This window comes from Bidens hawaiensis, unplaced genomic scaffold (assembly GCF_021521415.1).
Source record: "Bidens hawaiensis isolate Kalapana, Puna unplaced genomic scaffold, B.hawaiensis_p1.1 tig00078338_1, whole genome shotgun sequence".
In the NCBI taxonomy this organism is placed as follows: domain Eukaryota; kingdom Viridiplantae; phylum Streptophyta; class Magnoliopsida; order Asterales; family Asteraceae; genus Bidens; species Bidens hawaiensis.
In genome coordinates this window covers 6,776-30,313 of record NW_027503423.1, presented here as the reverse complement: position 1 = coordinate 30,313, position 23,538 = coordinate 6,776, and the positions used below count along the sequence as shown (strand labels likewise).

Genomic DNA, 23,538 nt, shown 5'->3' with positions numbered 1-23,538 from the left:
TTGCGCGCTTATTGTTAATTACTCGTTATTTATGAATATGCTCGCGCTTGCGCGGTATATGATTTTATGTTTTATTCCGCGATATTTTGATTTTTGTGAATTTCGATTTTTATTGATTTTACTTACATATTCGTTTGTTGGGATTGAAAATCCGAAAAGTCATGGTGATACATGAATAGTTGATTTTCAATTTCCATTTACGATTATGTTCTGAGGTTGGAGACTTGAAAAGTCATGGTGATACATGAATTGTCAACCTCCAATACTCATTTTCTTGTATGTTTTATATTGAGGATTGAAAAGTCATGGTGATACATGAATCGTCAATCTCCAATACTCGTTTGCTCGTATATTTTAAATTGGGAATTCGGAAAGTCATGGTGATACATGAATTGTCGATTCTTGATTCGAAATTGTTACCTTTATTAAGTCTGCATTTAGGGTCATTTAATCTACTTTAACTTTTGATAGCATCTAACTCCGTGAAACCAAGCTTTATAAGATTAAAACTTTGCGATAAAAACCAAGATATTAACTAAAATTAAAATTTTTATAGAATGCCTCCGCTATCTCGCCGATTTCAGAGAAGAGAAGCCTCGCGCATGCGTAGACAGCAACGTTCCCAGGAAATGGCCGCCGCAATAGCCCAAGCTTTGAGCCAAAACAATACCAATACCTCGAGTTATAACATTAAGTCCTTTAACGCGGGTAACCCTCCAAAGTTCACAGGTCTTGAAGGAGCCACCGTGATGCTCCAATGGCTCGAAAAGATTGAAAACACTTTCCTCCATACCCAATGCCCCTCAGACAGACGAACCCTATATGCTTCCAGCGTCCTGGAATCCAGAGCGCTTACATGGTGGAATGGAGTAGCTCATGCGCGTGGCGCAGAGGCTGCTTCTAGCATGACATGGGAGGAATTCAAGGAAATTCTTACGCGAGAATTCTGCCCTCCCAACGAAGTTAAGCGCCTGGAGGAAGAATTCTGGAACTTGAAGCAATACAGTGGCGAAGCGCGCGAGTACGCGACGCGCTTCCACGAGCTAAGCTTACTGGTCCCTCACCTTGTTACCCCTTCACGCCGAGCAATCGAGAAATTCCTTGGGGGTCTCCCCATGGAAATTCAAGATTCTGTATGGGCCAGAAACTCAGTTACCCTCTCTGACGCCATCGAGTTGGCCGCTGTGCTCAGCGACAACCATGTCAGAGCAGGAACCCTGTTCCTGCGGGGAACTGAGAAGACCAAACTCACCAAGACTGTCCCTGAACCAACAGAAACCAAACCTGAACCCTCAAACCGTAACAACCTCAAGCGCAGGCGCAAGGCCTATGCGCTTACCAACCCGCCCATTGTCCAGCAACCCGCATACCAACCTCCAGTTCATGCGCCTAACCCACTGTCAGCCTACCCAACACCTCCTGTAGTCCATAACTATGCCTTAACCAATCCCGCACTCCCTGCCCCGCCTCCTAAGAAACCTTACACAGGAAACCATCCCTTTTGCCCAACCTGTAGATTTCACCACCCAACCCAAACCCCGTGTCGACTTTGTACCCGATGTGGCCGTACTGGTCACACTGCTGAGAACTGTAGAGTCCTTCCCGCCAATCCAATTGCGCCAACACCACCAGTCTACCCGCAGAACCCACAATCAATCTACCAAAACCCACGACCCAGATCGTGCTTTAACTGCGGTGATCCCAGTCATTTCCGGAACGCGTGCCCGAGACTACAAGTGCAAATCACACAAGCGAATCCGGTGAACCAGATTTCGAACCAAGTGACGCGTGGACGAGCTTTTAACATAACCGCGCACCAAGCGCAAGCGAATAATGACGTAGTTAATGGTACATTTTTACTTAACGGATTTTATGCTTCTGTACTTTTTGATACTGGCGCCGATCGAAGTTTTATCTCTCGCGCCTTCGAGCAGAAGCTTGCGCGACCGCGCGATGACTTAAAAGAAGATTTTTCAGTTGAATTGGCTAATGGTGAAACTGTTTTAATAAACTCAGTGATTAAAGATTGCACGCTTAACCTTAACGAAAACGATTTTCTGATTGACCTCATCCCCATGCCTCTTGGAAGCTTTGATGTTATTATTGGTATGGACTGGCTCTCGAAGAATCGCGCCGAAGTTATTTGCGCCAAGAAATTGATTCGCATACCTCGAGAAAATGGTGATCTTCACATCTACGGCGAAAAACCCTCCCGCGGTCTTAAACTTATGTCTTGCGCCGAAGCCCGTAAGCTCATGCGGAAAAGGTGTGTTGCATTTCTAGCCCATGTGGTTAAACCTGCTGAAGAGAAGAAGCTTCGCGATATCCCTGTTGTGCGTGATTTCCCTGAAGTTTTTCCTGATGATCTTCCTGGTATCCCTCCCGCTCGTGAAGTCGAGTTCCGTATTGATCTTGTCCCTGGTGCTTCCCCCGTGGCTAAATCTCCTTACCGTCTTGCGCCCGCTGAGATGCAAGAATTGGCCAGCCAACTTCAAGAGTTGACTGCTAAAGGATTCATTCGCCCTAGCTCTTCGCCCTGGGGTGCTCGGTGTTGTTCGTTAAAAAGAAAGATGGATCGTTTCGCATGTGTATTGATTACCGCGAGTTGAACAAACTCACCATTAAAAACCGGTATCCCTTACCGCGTATTGACGACCTCTTTGATCAACTCCAAGGTGCCTCTTGTTTCTCGAAGATTGATCTCCGCTCTGGCTATCACCAGTTGCGCATCCGCGATGAAGATGTTCCGAAGACTGCTTTTCGAACTCGTTATGGCCATTTTGAATTCTTGGTCATGTCCTTCGGTTTGACCAACGCACCCGCCGTTTTCATGGATCTAATGAATCGGGTGTGTAGGCCTTTCTTGGATAAATTCGTGATTGTGTTTATCGATGATGTTCTGGTGTATTCTAAGACCAAGGCCGAGCATGAGCAACATCTCCGATTGGTATTGCAAAAGCTTAGAGCCGAGCAGCTCTTTGCCAAGCTCTCCAAGTGTGAATTCTGGTCTGATGAAGTACAGTTTCTTGGCCATGTTGTGAACAAGATGGGTATTCATGTCGACCCATCCAAAATTGAAGCAATCAAGAACTGGATTACGCCATCCTCTCCTTCTGAGATCCGTTCCTTTCTGGGCTTAGCTGGTTACTACCGGCGATTCATTTCGAACTTCTCAAAGATCGCTTTGCCTTTAACAGCTCTGACGCACAAAGGTAAACCGTATATTTGGGGCTCGAAGCAAGAAGAAGCCTTTCTAACGCTCAAGCGTTTGTTGTGTGAAGCTCCTGTTCTTGCGCTACCTGAGGGTAATGATGATTTTGTCGTGTATTGCGATGCATCCAACCAAGGTCTCGGTTGTGTTCTTATGCAACGAGGCAAGGTTATCGCTTACGCATCAAGGCAACTCAAGGTTCATGAAAAGAATTATACAACTCACGACCTCGAACTTGGTGCAGTTGTTTTTGCCTTGAAGATCTGGAGACACTACCTTTATGGTACTAAGTGTATCCTTTACACTGACCATAAAAGCCTTCAGCATATCTTTGATCAGAAGGAACTTAACATGAGACAACGCCGATGGAACGAACTCATCAGCGATTACGATTGTGAGATCCGGTATCATCCTGGTAAGGCTAATGTGGTAGCCGATGCGCTCAGCCGAAAACCCTGCCAGCTTAACTGTATCTTGCCGCGCACCCAGCTTCACTTTGCGCCGATCCAAAGCAACCTTGAATCGCGTATTCGTGACGCGCAGCGCGCATCCATCAGTAACGGTAACCTTCGCGCAGAGTTAGCGTGTGGCGCGGAAGCACTTTTTGTCCCTAATCTGAGTGGAATTCTCTGCTATCTCAATCGCATCTGGATTCCCTTTGATGAGAATCTTCGCGCTGATATCCTGAGTGAAGCGCATAAATCTCGATATTCCGTTCATCCTGGCGCTGATAAGATGTACAAGGATTTGCGCATTACTTATTGGTGGCCCGGTATGAAAAAGGATATTGCTGTGTTCGTAGCTAGATGCCTGACTTGTTCTAAGGTAAAAGCTGAACATCAACGCCCATCTGGTTTGCTCGAACAACCAGAAATTCCTACGTGGAAATGGGAAGGTATAGCGATGGATTTCATTACCAAGTTACCTTTGACAGCAAGCAAACATGATAGCATTTGGGTAATAGTGGATCGATTGACTAAGTCTGCTCACTTCCTGCCCATTCGTGAAAACTACCGTGTTGAGCAACTCGCGCAGCTGTATGTCAAGGAAATTGTCTGCCGCCATGGTACTCCTTTGAGCATCATATCCGATCGCGATGGCCGTTTTATATCTCGCTTTTGGAAATCTCTCCAATCTGCGCTAGGAACTCGCTTGGACATGAGTACGGCATATCATCCTCAGACTGACGGTCAGTCTGAGCGAACTATTCAAACTCTTGAGGATATGCTCCGATCTTGTGTTCTTGATTTTGGAGGTAATTGGGATTCGCACCTGCCTTTGATCGAGTTCTCTTATAATAACAGCTATCATTCCAGTATTGGTATGGCCCCATTTGAAGCACTTTACGGTCGTAAGTGCCGCTCCCCGATTTGTTGGAGCGAAGTGGGTGAAACTCAAATCACAGGACCCGAACTTGTTCAAGAGACAACCGATAAAATCGCCAAGATCCGTGATCATCTGCTGATTGCTAGAAGCCGACAGAAGAGTTACGCAGATCGCAGGCGAAAGCCTCTCGAATTTCAAGTTGGTGATCTTGTTCTCCTCAAAGTGTCGCCCTGGAAAGGTGTTGTCCGCTTTGGGAAGAAAGGTAAGCTTGCTCCTCGTTATGTTGGTCCATTCAAGATTCTCGCGCGTGTGGGAAAAGTTGCCTACAGACTTGACCTGCCGCCCGCGCTCAGTAATGTGCATCCAACGTTCCATGTATCAAATCTCAAGAAGTGTTTAGCTGACGAGAACCTTCACATTCCACTTGATGAAGTTCAAGTTGATGAATCTATGCATTTCGTTGAGAAGCCTGTTGAGATTATGGATCGCGAGGTTAAGCAAACCAAGCGCAGTCGTATCCCTATCGTGAAAGTTCGTTGGGAGTCCAAGCGCGGAGCCGAGTTTACATGGGAAAGGGAAGATCAAATGAAGATCAAGTACCCGCACCTGTTCTCTGCGCAACCTACTTCGAGATAAATTTCGGGACGAAATTTCTTAAAGTAGGGGAGACTGTGACATCTGCCCGATCCGACCCGACCCAGGTACCCGTTTCTCTTACCCGAACTCTTTCTTTTATGATTTAATATTTATTTATACTTATATTTTACTTTTAATAATAATAATATACTTTTCCTTCCCGCCTCTTTCTCTCTCTTTCTTTCCGCCGTCCCGTCCCTCTTCCTTCTCTCTTTCCGCCTTCTTTTCCCTCTTGTCGCCGTCCCGCCCTTAAGCCTTGAACCCTTTTTCCTTAACTCTTTGCTTGTCCTTTGGTTCTTCCCGCCTAAGGATGTCTGCAGCTCCACGCGCCAGACTCCTTACATGGAAGCCTGCGTGAAGACATCTTGTTCCTGCGATGCGTGAAGAGAACTCTTCTCGCAGCGCGCTAAGAATGCATGTTCTTCCCGCAATGCGCTAAGAATGTATGTTCTTCCCGCGATGCGCTTAGAATTCTAGTTCTTCACGCAGCACGCTAAGGATTTGTGATTCTTCCCGCAGTGCGCTAAGGATTGTTGTGCCAGCCTTCGCGCTCGCGCACTCAGCCTTCCCGCGCTTAACCCTTGTATCTTCTGTTTAATCTAGCCGTTTGCTTTTGTGATGTCTTTTCTTCTGTGCTGTTGACCTAACCTATCTTATGTCTGAATAGTTACTTTTGGCGCAGCATGCGTATCAACCCCATTGGTTGGTAGAAAAAGTGACTGACATTATCTTTTGAGATCTGCTTTTGCCATGCTTGACCAGTACCTTTATCTGTCCTCTCCCATGCCTTTTTCTGAATCCTGTCAGCCTTTTTCTCTTTTTCCTTGCTGCCATATCTTTTGATATCTTTTGCTTTTGAAATCTTTTGCTTTTTGAGATCTTTTCCCCTTTTCTAGGGATTTTGTTCCCTAGGGTTTGCCTATAAATAATAGTAGTATTTTCTTAACACTTCACACACTACACTTATTATCTCTTCCTCCCTTTTTGCTCTCTGCCGTTGTCCTCCTGCCGCCCCCCTCTCTGCCTCCGTCTTCCTCCTTGTTCTTCCTGCTTTTCCGGTAATATATATTATATATAATAGTTTACTTATTAATTATGCTAACTTATAATCAAGACTTAAAACCAATCATTAAAACAATAATCTTTAATTATAGGTTAACTTGTGCTTGTTTAAAGTTGGTTCTTGCTTTACCTTACACCGCATCGTTTATCAAGTGAGTAATCTCGTACCTAATCCCTTTTTGCTTTTAATGTTTTGGGATGTTCATGTGTTCATACAAACTTAGAGTCTTAAACTTGTTTATGAACTTTAGTCGCGCAGTATCCCATGTGTTGAGGACGTAGACTTGGCTGATTATTTGTATGTGTGGATCATTAACCGTCTTGTCGGTCTATTCCGCAGTTTTCATGGTACCATTAGATGAACACGGGAGAACTATCGTTTATGATTTTCTCTTTTGTTACACTTGCACAGTTAGTCTTGTTTGTGAGCTCAATTGTGAGCACTGGCAGTCTTGTCTCTTAGAGTTGGTCCCGATCTGATTACACCCTTGTTGAAACCCAGACATACACATGTTGCGCGCAGATTTATTGTTATCTATGTATTGTATTAAACTTGATTTCTCACCAACGCGCAAGTGTTTGACGTTTATTTTAACACATGTTCAGGTTTGCAGTAGCTGTTTTGGAGCTTGTGGACACGTAGGACGTTTTCACTTTTGGACCTAGAATTAAAATGTATCAAGACAAGTTAATGTTGTTTGAATGTTATAATTTATAATATATTGATTTATGTTTGATTTATGTATTTTATTTTCCCCGCTGCGCTGTGCGCGATAAAATGTGTATTAATAAATATTGACACCAATAGTGTCGCGAGTAATGAAGCAATATGTGGCGCCCCGATGTATAATCCGCCTTTGGTCGGGGTGTTACATACCCTATGGGATGGGCATCCAATTTCTGCTGGGATCATAGCCTCTATCCCATAGGTTAGGCTGAACGGGGATTCGCCATTGCTAGTTTTGCTTAATGTCCTGTGCGCCCACAGGACATTAGGTAACTCTTCGACCCAAGAATGGGATTCTCCCTCCAACCTTTTCTTCAGCCCATTTAGCAAACTTTGATTCGCGCGCTCCACTTGGCCATTCCCCTGAGGGTGGTAGACGGACGTGAAGATTTGGTTGATGTGCAATTCTTTGAGCCAGCTTGATATCTTCCTGTCAGTGAATTGTTTGCCATTGTCGCTCACAATTTCCATAGGAAGGCCAAAACGGCAAATGATGTGGCTCCAGATAAATTGCTTCATCGCCTCAGCTGTGATTTTTGCTAGTGGCTTGGCCTCAACCCATTTTGTGAAATAGTCTATCGCCACTACCAAAAATTTCACTCGCCCTTGCGCTTGCGGCAGGGGACCCACAATATCAATGGCCCATTTGTGGAAAGGCCATGCGGAGGTGACTGGAATCAAGTTGTTCTTTGGACGCATGGTGTTTGGCGCGTAGCTCTGACATGCCTTGCATCTTTGGATTTCTTTTAGCGCATCCAAGTACATGCCTGGCCAATAGTAGCCTGAGCTCATCGCCTTGGCAACCACCATGCGCGGACCAGCGTGAATTCCACAGATTCCTTCATGAATCTCCCTAATCACATAGGTTGCTTCTTCAGCATCCAGGCATTTCATGAGCGGTCCAAGATAAGAGCGCCGATATAATGTACCATCAAGTAATTCATAGTTCTGTGCCTTGTGTCTTATCTTTCTCGCCTGTGCGCGATCGTCCGGTAACTTCCCCTCATTCAGGAATTCCATTATTGGAGTTATCCAGGATGAAGGGGTTGTATGAATTACAAGGACCGATTGCGTTTGCACTGACGGGCTGCTCATTACTTCCACCCTGACATCTTTGCCAAAGTGATCAAAATTAGTTGATGCCATTTTACTCAACGCGTCAGCGGACTTGTTTTCGCTGCGCGAGATGTGTATGATTCTGAAGAAGTCAAACTGCTCAACGAGCTTTTTTGCCTGCTCTAGATACAGAGGCATTGTGTTCTCCTTGGCGTCATATAGGCCGTTGACCTGAGCAGCTACCAAGTAAGAATCAACATGCGCCTCTAGTCTTTTAACCCCAAACTTGCGCGCGATGCGCAGACCAGCCAGCAGGGCTTCATACTCAGCCTCATTGTTGGTACTCTTGAAGTCCAACCTGATAGCATAAGTATATTCATGATTATCAGGGTCCACCAGTTTGAGGCCTGCGCCGGACCCTTCGCTGTTGGAGGCTCCATCAGTGAATAGCCTCCAAACATCTTCTTCATCATTTGCTCGCGGAGGGGCTACCTCGCGCTGAGCTTCTTCAATCTTTCCCTCTGGAATTTCCGTGATGAAATCCGCCAAAACTTGACCCTTTATCGCTGGACGGGGCTTATAAGTGATCGTGTGTTCACCTAATTCCAGCGCCCACTTTGTCAGCCTTCCGGAGAGCGCAGGGCGTCGCAAGACTTGCTGGATGTTGTAACCAGTCAGAACTTCAATAGGATGACCATTGAAGTATCTATGGAGCTTGCGCGACGCGTGTGTTAGTGACAAAACTAACTTTTCCATGATGGAATAGCGCGTCTCAGGGTCTGTGAGCACCCGACTCACATAGTATATTGGCGTTTGTATCCCCTTGCGATCCACCAATAATACTGCGCCGATCGCGCGGTCTCCAGCTGACAGGTACAATGTAAGGGTTTCGCCAGGAAGTGGAGCTGTGAGCGCTGGTAACTTTATGAGAAATTCTTTTATCTCAGTGAAAGCTTGCTCAGCCTCAGGCGTCCACTTGAATTGGCTCTTCTTCAAACAGTTCCTCAAGGTGTTAACGAATGGAGTAGATTTGCTGGCGTGGTTCGCTAGGAACCTGTTGATTGACACCAATCTACCATTCAGCTTCTGAACCTCTTTCATGGTGGATGGTGAAGGCATGTCAAGGATGGCTTCCACCTTTTCAGGGTTCACCTTGAAACCATCCTTAGTGACCATTACACCAAGAAATTTCCCCTCTTCTGCGCCGAAAGTACATTTGCTCGGGTTGAGCTTCATGTTAACCTCCGTTAGGCGCTGAAGAGTTTCCTCGATGTCTTTGAGCATTTGTCTCTCCTCCCTGCTCTTGATCACCAAATCATCGACGTAGACTTCTAGATTTCTTCCGATTTGTTCACTGAAAACCGAATCCATAAGTCTCTGATAGGTTGCGCCCGCATTCTTTAAACCAAAGGGCATTTTTGTGTAACAAAAAACACCCTTGTCGGTTCTGAAGGCCGTCTTGTCTTCATCCTGTGGTGCCATTTGAATCTGGTGATAGCCTTTGTAGGCATCCAGGAAACATTTGAGCTTGAATGGCGCCACGGAGTCCACCTTTGCGTCGATGTTTGGGAGGGGGTAACAATCTTTCGGACATGCTTTGTTGAGGTCCTTGAAGTCAATACACATTCTCCATGACCCGTTGCTTTTCTTTACCATCACAGGATTGGCTACCCATGTCTGGTATCGAATCGGGCGGATGATGTTTGCGCGCAACAGGTCCTCCACTTGCTCATTCATGGCCTTCGCCTTTTCATCCCCCATGATTCTCTTTTTCTGTGCAATTGGCTCCACCGACTTAAACGTGTTAAGAGAATGTTGCGCCAAGTCTCGCGGGACCCCCGTCATATCGGAGTGTTGCCACGCGAAAACCGACGTGTATTTTGTGAGCAACTTTTTCATTCTCAATCTCGTTTCGTCTGAAATGGTAGCGCCAATTGTGACCGTTTGCTCTGGGAATTTTGGGTTTAAAATCCACTTCTCTGGCGCATTGTCAGCCATTGTAAGTTTCATTCTCCCTTCCCGCGGCGTGCTTGTCACTGCGCACAAATGATCGCGGTAAACAAATGCTACGCCTGTTGGTGTAGGGATCCCCAATGCGCCGTGCGCTGGCGACGGTACAGCATTAAATTGGGCAATCGTTCCCCTACCCAGGATCATATTGTGGCATGACGTGGTGGGCAGGACCAAGAAGTTGACAACTTCGGCTCGCTTGTGCTCATCATCCCCCATAGTTAGTTCAAACTGAATCTGGCCTAGGGGATGTATGATTTCATTTGAGACACCACAGATTGGTGCGTTCACAATTTCGAGCCGCGCTTGGTCTGCCGGGTCTAACTTTCTGAAACACTGCTCATACATAATGTCAGATTCGCTTCCAGTGTCCACCAGGACCTTTGACACTTCGTAATGAGCAATGTGTGTGGTGATGACGAGAGGACTGCTTATTGAAGGGCCTCCCCTGATTCTTGGGAAGATGACTTGCTGCTCGCGCCAATCTCCGTGGATTTGCGCGCTTCTCTTTCTTGACGTCTGCCCTTGTCGTCCCCCCTCAGCCACACAGATTCTTTTGTACTTCTTGCTGGCAGAGGCTCCTTCCAGTTGCTCATCTTCTATTCTTTGGTTTTTTACCAAGTGAGCCAGCCTGCCCGACTTTACATCCTTCTCGATCGCATCCTTTAAATGATGGCATGCGTCGGTGTTGTGGCCCGGGGACCTGTGAAATTCACAATATTTGCCACTGTTTTGCGGTCCCTTGTAGTGTAGTTGTTTGGGGGGCTTGAATTGGACATTCTCAGTACTTAACACCTGTGAAGGTGTTTTAGTGAGGGGCGTCCATATTCTTGGCAGAGGTCTGCTAGGATCTCTGCCGCCCTCCCTCTTGTCACCCTCCCCGCGATTACGAACTTCTTTTTGGGGCTGTGGTGAGGTTGGTTGCGCTTGTTTTTCCGCGGAAGAAAAACTTGTTGGCTGCAACCTGGACCATACAGAGTTCTGTTTGGCCCTCTTATCTTTGCTGCGCGGTGATTCTGCCTGATGCGCTCTTTCTCTTGCCCTATCTTGGGCAATCTGTTTCTCATTTCTCGCGAAAACTCGCGATGCCTCCATTAACTTGGCCCACGTGGTGGGCATACCATCTTTGCTTACAAGAGCCCGGCGGAGTTGATCACTGCGCGCGCCTTGTATAAAGGCCACGCGCAGGAGCTACTCAGTTATACCCCCGATTGCCAGGGATTCCTGATTGAAACGAGTGATGTAATCTTCAATCGTTTCATCATTCCTGCGTATGCAGTGCATGATGTCATCAGGATCGCGCGTGTGCCTGCGCTGCTTACGAAGTGGGCTTGGAACTTTTCTAATAGTTCCTCGAACCCATCAATTTGCCCTGTCGGCAAGCTCTCGAACCATACTCGCGCTGCGCCCGTGAGGCAGCGAGCAAACATATGACACCATGTTGGCATCGTCCAGCTCTCTAGGTTTCCCGTGTTATAGAAACCTTGCAAAAAGTCATCTGGATCTGTTGTGCCATCATATTTGCCCAGACCACTTGGCATCTTTGTCTTGTGCTGGATGGGAGCCTGCGCGATGCGCGCAGTAAACTTTGAGTGTTTTACCAGGATGGCTGGTCTGTAGGGCGTGGTTACGTCCACTTGCCCTCTGATCGGTGGGCTGTACGGCATGTGCAGATCCAGATCTGCTCTGGCTCCAGGCGCCATGTTCACAGGCGCGTGAAGCTGTGAGCCTCCTGCATGAGTATCCCGTGTCTTCCTCATGCTATGCACTTCTTCATCACTGAACTCAGTGTGTGCAGTGTGAACAGAATGTCCCTCTTCCGGCGCGCGCGGCCTCTTTGTAGTCTGCTTATCAAAAGCTTGCCTTTGTGCTTGGTCGGCTAGCTTCTTCTGCTTGACCATTTCGTTGTACTTTTCAATCAGACGCCGCTGCTCGTTTATGAGCCATTCATTCGGATCATTTGCTTCATCTTCTGGACCCATTGGTCCTTTCAGCTTCGCGCCGGCCATATTTTGTAACGTGTGATCGTCTGGAGGAGTTTCAGTCTGGCCGTGAGGGGTTGTGACGAAGGGACGGTTGCTGGTGGTACGCGTAGAATCACGCGGAACCCTCAGAACCTGCTGTCCGTCGTTAACACCCTCACGTTCAATATCCTCCAGAGCTTGATCAACGTTACGAACTCCAGAAACCATGGTGATTGATTTTTTTGTAGATCTGGATGAGATCTGATTGCCGTTTGTAACAGTGGATGGCGCCAATGAAGAAACGTGGATCTACTCGCTGGTAGCAGATCTACTTTCCTCGGGTATGATTAAATTGTTTCACCGATGGTTCTTCTGGATCCGTGTTCTTCCACCTACAAAATGAACAGCGCCGTTACTTACCCCTCAGAAAGGGACAGAGGGGTCCTCTTTGGGGTAACCCTCCGGCGTGAGAATCAGTATCTTTGTGGAGAAGATAATAATGTGTGAGTCAGTGAATCTCAAGAGTATTGCTGAATCGCTGAATACTCTTGATTGTGTGACTGTGTGTTTTCTGTAACTGACTGTGAGTGAATATAATTCAATATGATTGAATGTGATATCACTGCTTGTAACTGTCAATGATTGAGTGTGAATGTGTCATCAAAGTGGAGTTGATGCTGTATTTATAGTGCTAGGGTTTCCACTGGTTGGGCTCAGCCTCGTTGGCCTCCTCCAATCGCACTGCGCCACGTGTCCTCTGGGACACCTGGCGCTTTCTCGTTGGTTGTAATCATGTGGTAGCACATGTGTCATGCTGAGTTGTCGACCTTTCATTTGGCAGCTGTCAACATCAGCATATTCTTACTCCTTAAAAAGATGCCTTCTGGAAGATTGTCTGACGTGCACAATCAAGGTTGCCCTAATCCTGATTTGGATAAGGACGAGGTTGATTATGTGCACGTGTGATATGCGCCCATCCTGAGGATGCGCGAAGTCTTCTTTTTATTCTCACGCGCAGATATTTCATGCGCAGGTGTGATATGCATGAGCGTGTGATATGCGCCGCGCGCTGGTGCGCCACGCGCATATGTGACGCGCGAGCATATGTGATGTGCAAGAGCATGTGATATGCGCCGCGCGTTGATGCGCCGCGCGCATATGTGATGCGCGAGCATATGATGCCTGAGCATGTTTTGTATGCGCCATGCGCCTGGGTTTTGGCTTTGTGCCTTCATAATGTCTTTATCTTGTGGGTTGACCCGCCTTGCTTGGTGTTGAGGCGGGTACATACCTCTTCATCTCTCTCTCTCTCTCACACACACACACATACACATATACACATATATGCATCTAAATGGAAGAAAAAAACAACCAAATTTCCACATTGGGAGCACTAAATAAACATAAATAATAAGTCGGTAATGCATTGAGAACCGACTTAATCCCCGTAACCCTTCCCTCAATCAATAACTGCTTCACTTTCCGTCTTCTGAACAAATCAACCACCTGATCCCAAGATTTTATTAAATTTATGTTCCCTCCCACATGCAGTCCTAAATGTTTAAACAGGAACTCATCGGATCTGCAATTAAGGACATCATCCATGACTTGTCTATCTTGTATACCCACCCTCGTCCGATATAACCGGCTCTTTTTAAAGTTTATCTTTAAGCCCAAGACCATATAAAACACCTCAATATGCGACATAGGTTCAACACGTTTAGATTATCCCATTCCCCTAAGAAGACCACATCGTCAGCATAGATAAAATGAGTAAGTTCAAGGTTTTCGGTTCCAACCCTTATGCCGGTCAAGGTTTTCATTTCTTTATGTCGCGGTGTGGCCGGCACGGACCCCATATATATAATTCACTAGCTTTTATCTCCCGTATTACGGATGTTGTTTTACATTATTCGTTTCCAATATATTTTTTTTTATTTTAATTTTATGACAAATTAGAAATAAATAATCTCACCTTTTGTGTATTGGCCGATAATAATATCACATTTAAAAATCACTACAACGGTCCTACCGTTCAACTATTTTTTTGGGCACAGTGGTCCTCTGTTACAAAATACTTAGCGTCGTTAAGTTTTTTCCTGGTTTCAAACCGATGCTTTAGGGCTTTTGATCGGAAGAAAGATACGAGTCGACTGAGATGTTATAACCCAGTTTAAAAGCTATTAGGGTTTGGTGAGTCCCATGACCCGCTTATTTTTTTTATTATAAAATTGTTAATTATAAATAATATTTTTTTTATAAAAGAAAAATCGGATATTAATTCTTAGTATATCCCTATTTTATAGGATTTTCATATAAAATATTTGGTGAGATTAATTTTTAATTTAATGAGATGTTTAACCTGTTTAATGGCTGTATGGGGTTGACCAGATTCATACCTGTGAATTCGGGTCAAATGCATTAGAAATCTCCATTTACAAATAAAACAATCTTGTGGCTTTAAAGCCTCATTTCCACAACACAGTTTAAGGGCATTCAGCGTTCACATCAGATGTGAGAAACAGATTCCACTTGTGTCCCCTCTCTAATAGAGATGCACAAATCGGTTTTTTTAAAAAAACCGGTTCGGTTAAAAACCGGACCGGTTTTTTTTATTTCCCACACTAACCGGTTTTTTTAAAACCGGACCTGTTTTAAAACCGGTTTTTTTAATTTTTATACGGACCGGTTATAACCGGTTTTGAAACCGGTTAGAATCGGTTTTTAACCGGTTTTTTTTTTAATTTTCGCGATTTAAAATACGAATGTTTGTTTTTTTTATATTTTGTAAATAATGAAGACCATTAAAAATACAAATATTAAAATTCAACATTAAAAATACAAACATTAAATGTTGTTTTTAACGAACTAATACAAACGATTACAAACTTAGGGATATTGTCTTCGTACAAACAAACAAATCATTAATACATGACTAATTTTCTTCGCTACCCGATCCCGAGCTATTTCTTTGGTACTCGTCGTAGGCGGCTTCTTCATCGGTCATTGCTTGAGTATATCCTTCGTTGACCTCGTCTTCATACAAGCCCGCTTCATACTCCAATTCCCCCTCGAGTGAGCGTTGATGTTGTGCCCTATCTAAAGAGTCCAAGTAATCCTTGTAGCAAATCGACATCTCTATAGCCGGTGCAGTGAGTCGAGTCCTCCTAATCGATATAACCCTGCCAGAAACAGAAAAAGCAGACTCCGAAGCTACCGTGGAAGCTTTGACCGTTAGTAAATCTTTGGCCATGGCGGCGAGGATCGGAAAGTCATCCTCCTTACCTCTCCACCAAGCCAGCGAATCAAGACTTCTAAATTCATCCGGAGTCATGTGTTTCACAAAGTTGCTACCACTGTACCTTCCAAGTTCACTGCTTGGGGTGTTTACTTTTTGACGTTTACCGGCGTCTTCCCAAATCATGTAGTACATCCCCATTTCAAGGTCGGTTTGGGATTGGGATTAGGCAGCAGCTCTCAACGAGTCATGAATTTGGGAAGACGACCCGTATCTTGTTAAGTAGACATCATACATATTTGAGAAGGTGGTGTTGAAAGTATTCCTTAAAGTTTGGCTGAAAAAGGAGTTTTCAGCAGTGTTTAACCCAAGCTCATCACAAATTTTTTCTATTAAAGATTCAACACCACCAACATTGATGCAAGGGTTTAACGCAGCAGCACAAGTAAAAACAGCGGGTAGTTCTTGAAAATATTTTCTTTCATTTTTACACCCATATCAAAATAAGGTGCACCCCTACAATCAAGCTCACTCAACTTTGTGCACATGACAGCAATTTTTGGTAAAGTAATGGGGCTTGTTGGATAGTAAACCCCGGATAAACTAGTCGTGCAAGATTTAAAATTTTGAAGGACCTCCGTAACGGTCTCAATCAATAACCAGTTTGAAGGATGATATGCTACACATTTACCCCTACTTGCCATAATTTGATGAAACGCAATCAAATATTCTTTTTGTTGGACGGCTTTTTCAAACATGTTACAAGTGGAATTCCATCTTGTAGGACAATCCCAATTTGGTCCCAACCATTGACAATTAGCATCGTCGCAAAATTTTTTGTATCTTGAAAATGTTTTATTGTTGCTAAAAACATCTCGTAACATTCTTTTAAAATTGTTTCTTTGCGTTTCAATCACTTTTAACCCATCTTGCACGGCCAAGTTGATAATATGTGCAACGCATCGACTATGAAAAAACGCTCCATCACAAATAGGTTTATACTTTAATTTTAAATGCTCAACCGCAGCCGTATTGTTGGACGCGTTATCAAACGAAATTGAAAGGATTTTATCTTGAATTTTGAATTTTCGAATGATTTTATCAAAGATTAAAAAAATATTTCTACCCGTGTGCGGGTAATCAAACAAATGAAAAGCAATGGTTCGTTTCATCATTTGCCACGACTCAGGGTCTACCCAATGAGCCATGACACAAATGTATGAGTCGGGCGAACCATGAGGTACCGACAAAACATCCGTTGTTAAGTTTACACCGTTTTTTAAATTTTCAAAGTATGAAATTAGTTCGGATTTAGCGGTTTTCCATGCTTTGAGACAATCTCTTATAAGGGTCGAACGACTTACGTGTTGGTAGCGTGGTTGAACAAACTGTTGCATCATCTCAGTGAATTCTGGGTTGTAGAAGTGGTTGAAAGGAAGTGTTTGTTTAATCACAAAGTTTGAAAATTGTTGACGTACCGCATCAATGTCGTACGTAAACACCGTTCCTTGATTCGTCATCTCCGGTTGCGAACTACTTCCCGCTTCGTTCTTTAAACCTTTGCAATAGCGCTTTTGTATATGCGCTTTCAAAGTCGAATTGGCATCTTTGGCGTAGAACTTCGCACAATGCTTGCATCGAGATCTTTGGACACCACTAGACATTTCGCATAAGTCGAAATGTTGCCAAATTTCTTGGTTTCGCTTCGTGGGGATGACCCGAACGACCGTTTCTTGGGTGTTAGAGGCACCCATGTTGACGGATGAAGCAACACTTTGGGAGGCCATGATAATCGAGTTTGAAATAAACGTTTAGAGTGTTTAGGGTGGTATAATCGAGTGTTAGATAACCATTACCCAACCTAAACTATATATAGGTGTTTAGGGTGGTATAATGGTAAAAAAAACAACAAAAAACGGTCAAAAAATCAAAAAAAAAAACAAAAAAACGGTAATTTGACCGTTGTAACGGTCAAAATCCGGTTTAACCGGTTTTTTAACCGGTTAACCGGTTTTTTCATTAACCGGTTCGGTTTTTTTTGAACCGGTTTTTTCCCACGAGTGCGTAACCGATATGCGAACCGGCGGTTTTTAAACCGGTCAAACCGGTTTTTAATTAACCGTTTTTTTTTAAACCGGTTTTCGGTTTAAACCGGTTAACCCGTTCACCAACCGGTTTTTTTGCCCATCTCTACTCTCTACTACCTCTTTCTTTTGTCTCTCTCTCTCTCTCTCTCTCACATTCCCTTCCACAAGCTCACTTTATTTCCGATATGTTTAGTTTACCAAGCCTCACGCCACTTGATTCGTGAACCTGGGGGATTGTAGGTGCTGCAAAAAATCAATTAACGACGAAACAGGGCAGTCCTTGGCCAAAACCAGAACTAAATATGTGATGTTCAGTGACATGGGTGATCACTAGAAATTTGATGATGAGGTGGTAGTTTGGGTGGGAGTGTTTTAAATGGTGGTGCCCATAGAAAAATGTTGATGATGTTGTGGAGACGGAGATCGTGGCAAAGACAAAGTAGGTTTTGAGTTTGATAAATATTGAATAATATAGAGTGGATGTTGAAATTTTTTTTGCCTCAGTTTATATTACATAAGTGTAAGTGTAGGCACTCGTTTATACTTTATATCATCTAGTGTAAGAGCATTCTCATCCCACCCCTCTTTTTATGTGATGTGTGTTTTTATAATTTAGTGAGTGATTTAGTGTGTTGTGAGTGAAGAGTTTTTATATTTTAGAGAAAGTAGTGATTTTTCTGTATATTTGAAAAGTTACTGTTCATCCCATATAATTTTTTAATATATTTTGAAAGTGGTTGTGAGTGAAGGAAAGAGAAAAGGTAATGATAAAAGGTATAAAAAATATTATTTAATTGAAATGGAGAGAGAAAATATAGTGAGTTTTAGTGTAATTTTTGATTTAGGGATAAGGCGTGGGATGAGAATGCTCTAACTAATAAAGATTAAGAATCTACCTGTAATTAGATGCATATGAAGACTATGAAATCAATAGCATTCCCTATTATTTATCTAATAAATTATTGGTCTCAATGATTCATAGTCTAAATGGTTGAGGTGATTAATCCAAATACTTTATTAAAAGACTGGAGGTCTTAAGAAGATCAAGTCCTATATATGACAAAAAAAAAACAGGGGTTTCTTCCCGAGGGTGAGAAGAAGATGATTAAGTGAGTTATTGGCTCATTAATGATTCAAATGGTTATTTAAAAAAATCTAATAAATTATTGGTGATAAATTGAGTAGAAAAGGTACTAAAGAGAAAGTAATAGACTAAGAGGGTGTTTGAGTGAGCTTCTAAAACTTACTTATTTGCTATTTGTTTGTTGAAAAGTAAAAGGTGTTTGGCAAAGTTCCTCCCAAAGCTTCAAATGAAACTTTTCAAAGTGTCTTTTGCTTTTTAAAAAACAAATAAACAAAAAAAAACAATTATAAAAGCTTACCGAAACACCCGTTAAATGGCATATGTTATTTCCTTATGGATAGTATTTATCATCTTTTGAATTCTATCATAAAGAGTTTCTAAAATAAAATAAAGAAATAGAATAATGAATTTAGTTTTATAGCGGGTAGTTTTCAAAATTTGAAAATGAGAATCATTTTCCCACCGTTACAACTTAAAATAATAATAACATTATAAAATGTAGTACTTATTTGACAAGAAGATATTTTTTATTTAATTCTGGCTTTCGACGTCATCCCATCCGCTCCCCACACAAAGCCACAAGGGTTTCATTCCATAGTCTCAATCTCAATCATAATCTCCACTTCTTATTTGAACAGGATCCGGTTGAAATCTGAACGCCATGGGTCAGATCCAGTACTCCGAGAAGTATTTCGATGATACCTTCGAATACAGGTAACCCTCAATTCAAATTCACTTCCATTCATTTCATACTCTCGCTTTAATCGTTCTCGTTTCGATGATAATTAATTGTTTTGAAATTGTGACTGATAGGCATGTAGTTCTGCCTCCAGAAGTTTCTAAGCTTCTTCCGAAGAATCGCCTTTTATCTGAGGTATATTGTTCATTTTCTTCATTTTTTAGGTTTTTATAACCTGTATGCTCAATTTGATTGACTTAGTTTTACTGATTTATTACGTTTTTTATAGTTTATATTTTTAATTAGTTTGTGCCTTTTGTTTTTTTTAATGAATAAATTGATATTCGAAACCGTATATTTGGCACATATCATATGTATCTGTATTGTGTAAACTGTAAAGTACTTTATTTGATCTTCTAACAGGAAGTGATAATCTAATTTTACTTGAAATGATGCTTTTCACAGTTTGATGGTTAACTGATTTTGTTTTAAACATTGTTAAATTTCTAGCTTTAATAACCAATAAGCTTTTTTTTCTCCTTTGGATTAACCTGCTTTTAGATCAGAGACTGAACCATTCTAGGAATCCATGTTTAATTTTGATAAAATTCATATGTTCAATTCGTTTGTCTTGGTCGATGATGTTTACAAGTGTATACATTTAGATTAGCATCTTCATGATCATTGTCAAGATATTTAGCATGCGCCTTTTCAATTCGAGATAAAATTGGCGTAGGAAACCTTAAACTTTAGCATGCATCATTTGGATTAGAGTAGTTGTGTATGGTCATTAGTTTGATCTTCCAGCAGGAAGTTATTATCTGGTTTTAGTCGAAATGATGTTTTAGCAGCTTGATGAGGATCAAATGACTTTGTTTGAAATATGTAATTTTCAGGTTTAACATAGAAGCTCTTTTATTGCTTTGATCAACCTGTTTCATATCAGTGATAGCACTATTCTAGGGGTCCATGTGATGTTTTATTCATTCATGTTCTAATTCCTCCTAATTTTGATTTACAACAAACCATTTGTTTAATCAATCTGCTCAATATGGTTGATGATATACCAATACAACTGTACAAGTGGATTTTTTGTTTTTACTTTGGTAATGAGCCGTGAAAGTTGTTATGTGTGTATGCAGGTGATTATGCATTAAAACTTTAGAAGTTTTTTAGGATATCATATTAACCATGATTCTTTGTTCTTTAGTCCTAGAAGTTTCATTGACCTTTGTTTGTTTCTCTTGTTTCAATATTTTTAGCCGAAAGTCTTAAGTTTGTTTCTAGTTCTAATCACTTGACTTTTTATAACTGAATGTGCTGATAAAGGGTTGTGATTTGTTTGTGTAGAGTGAATGGCGTGCGATTGGAGTGCAGCAGAGTCGAGGATGGGTGCACTATGCTATTCACAGGCCTGAGCCACACATCATGCTTTTCAGGAGGCCACTCAACTATCAGCAGAACCAAGAGAACCAGGCTCAGGCTCATCAGTCCTTGCTAGCCAAGTGATCCGTTTCGTATGAACCCACGTCTCATTTCGTATAGAAATGAGTACATGATAAAAACAGTTTTTATTCTGGTTTATGAATGTTGTTTCTGATTGTTAAGTTACTGCAATCTGGTCTTTTATCATGTTTTTATAATGTTAAAAAGTTGGATTGTGTTGCTTGTTTGTTTCTCTTTGCTATGGAGAAATTACTATTGAATGAATGAATGAATGCCTTGTTGACTTATACTGATCTTCCTTTTGCATCATGATCATTTATATTTCCCATTATGCTTTGATCATATGAAACTGATTACTTCAGTTTAATCTCCTTAGCTTTATAAAATACATCAGTTTTAATTTGTGTTGTGGCTCTTTGTGTGTCTAAATAATGAATCCACATGGTGTAGAAGAATGAAAATGATAAATTCCTTAATTGGATTTGCGAATACTGAAATCTGCACTGCAACTGAAATGGCTTTGACGCTCATGGCCTTAGATCGCATTGAGCATTAAGGATTTGCATCAATATCATGTCTAGTGAGTTATTTTCGTGTATTCAAATCATATAAGGCAGTATGAGATTTTTTCTAAAAGTCATAGCAATACAGAATAAACATTGATACAAACGAGCTAGGATGTGTCAAGTGCAAGCCCATTTGAGACAAATCTATCTTTTGACATCAACGAACCTTGGGAGGTTCAAAGGGGCAGTTTTCCTGGTGGAAGTCTTGATGCCTGTTAGGTTGAAACAACATTATTAACACTAATTGTGGGTCTAGTAGCAACTGACCCATCAAAAGTAATTAACATGCTAAAAAAAACAAATCTTCATGCACTCGACTTGCTCCATCCATGAATGCAAACATAAATAAAAACATAGTGATGAATTACTCCTGATTTCACATTATAAATTATTTTCATATATCTAAAGCATCAATTAAATACGATATGAAAATGATAAAAATTTCAACACAAAACGGCAGAATTGATTAAAATTAAGCTAAATATTCTTCCATTGTAACACAAATTCAAATTCTACATACCACTAATATAAAAGTTTATACAAACCCTAACCCCCAAATCTAAGAACTAGTAAACTTAGTGACAGCCTTGGTCCCCTCAGACACAGCATGCTTTGCCAGCTCACCGGGCAGGAGCAGCCTGACGGCGGTCTGGATCTCCCGGGAGGTGATGGTAGCGGGCAAGCCTGGAAGCCTCCTGGGCAAGCTTCTCGAAGATGTCGTTAATGAAGGAGTTCATGATCCCCATGGCCTTGCTTCTCGAAGATGCCGATGTCAGGGTGGACCTGCTTCAACACCTTGAATATGTATATCTTGTACGTCTCAACACTCTTCTTCTTCTTCTTCTTCTTCTTATCAACGCCTCCAGCTTCCTTTGGCAGCTTCTTTCCGGCCTTCGGCTTCTTCTCGGTTGCCGGCTTCTTCTCTGCTGCCTTTGGCGCCATTTTGGAGGATGAGATATTTGATATTGATATTTGTTGAGTCGGGGTCTAGCCGGAATCAACCTCTCTATCTTTAGGGATAGAGTTAAGGTGTGTCTACATCCCACCCTCCCCAGACCCTACTTATAATAGCCTAGGCTTTGTGATGGGAAATACCGGGCATGTTTGATTGATTGATTGATTTGTTGGTTGGGTTAACATAGTATTGAGAGGTGTGATCTGATTGGTTGATATTTGTTGTGTCGGATTATAGATCCTGGCCGTTGATTCATCTTTATTTGACTCCAACGTGTTTTTTTCTCTTTTTATTTCATTAAATAAACCAGTTTTAGAGCCCGTGCCACACATAAGATAATTCAAATTATAAGTAAAACAAATAATTACATAGTGTAAATGAAAAAAATGTATTATATCTATGCTTGTATCTATAAAATGTGTACATAGATTTATTTTATTTATATCACAAAATGATTTTTTTAAATGAACTTAATAAAAAAAATGTCCGTATCTTATCCGAGAATGCTTCTTTTTATTAAAAAATTCATTCTTGGTGTCATTTATGTATAATTGAAAGAATTTTGGTTATGAACCAATTTCGAAAATAAGACTTTCATACGATAGTAGTTCTAACCACTAAGCCAAAATAGAAAAAAGGCGTTACTATTATTGATATATTTATCAATTTACCACCCATAAAAGAAAAGTGGGACATTAAATTGTAGCAATGGATGTTCTTCAAGAACTATGTTTACCTGAACTACATCATAAAAAAGATTTTGATAAGTTTTAGAGGGTTTCTCCACTTTGTCATAATGACAACATAAAAAATGTCATGTTAACTCATTCAATTTTGTGAATATTTTGTTTCATTTGAGCATGGTTTTGCATGACATGTTTCCCATACAACGTTCTGATCACCATTGAAGGAAAAATTAATGTTGATATAAATATTTCAAATTTGATAAAAGTTTTAAGCATTGTAGGCATGGAGGTGACATGTCGAAAGTGTTCACAATATTTTCTTAAATTTTAATAGTTGAGTGGAAAGTAGTCAATTTGCCAAATCCCGAACCTTTTGATTATTTCAAAAAATGCCCTTAAAAAAAACTTGAAACCTAAATCATGTTTAAAATTATAACTTTCATACTTTTAACATTTTAAAGTCAACACTTTGAACCCATAACAAATTTGACGATAAATCTATTTTGCATTCTCATACTTTTAAAAATACTCAAAATTTTCATTTTTGACCCATAACAAATTTTGACCTAAATGTAGTTAACTTATATCAAACAATCTATTTACCAACTTTTGACCTAAAAAATCAAATTTAACTTCCACAAAAAACCCAAAACAATTTTCATTTGAGAAACATGTTTGGTTGTTGATTTTTGGAATTCACCAAGTATTTTGAAATATATAGTAAAATAATATGTTAATATTTATATTTACAAAAATATATAGATATTATATAAATATAGTGTAAAAGGAAAGTGAATAATTATTG

At 41.6% G+C, this 23,538-nt stretch overlaps 1 protein-coding gene and 1 pseudogene across 1 annotated transcript; one reads left to right on the top strand and one right to left on the bottom strand.

Annotated features, from left to right (window-relative positions):
* Positions 1-19,029: 19,029 nt before the first annotated feature.
* LOC143606909 (cyclin-dependent kinases regulatory subunit 1-like) lies at positions 19,030-20,610 on the top strand. Its single transcript, XM_077082524.1, has 3 exons — positions 19,030-19,115; positions 19,215-19,275; positions 20,431-20,610. Exons 1-3 carry the CDS (start codon positions 19,063-19,065, stop codon positions 20,587-20,589), a joined length of 273 nt encoding a protein of 90 aa, XP_076938639.1. The 5' UTR covers positions 19,030-19,062; the 3' UTR covers positions 20,590-20,610.
* A 948-nt stretch (positions 20,611-21,558) lies between these two features.
* On the bottom strand, positions 21,559-22,034 carry LOC143606910 (histone H2B.4-like; annotated as a pseudogene).
* Positions 22,035-23,538: the final 1,504 nt, after the last annotated feature.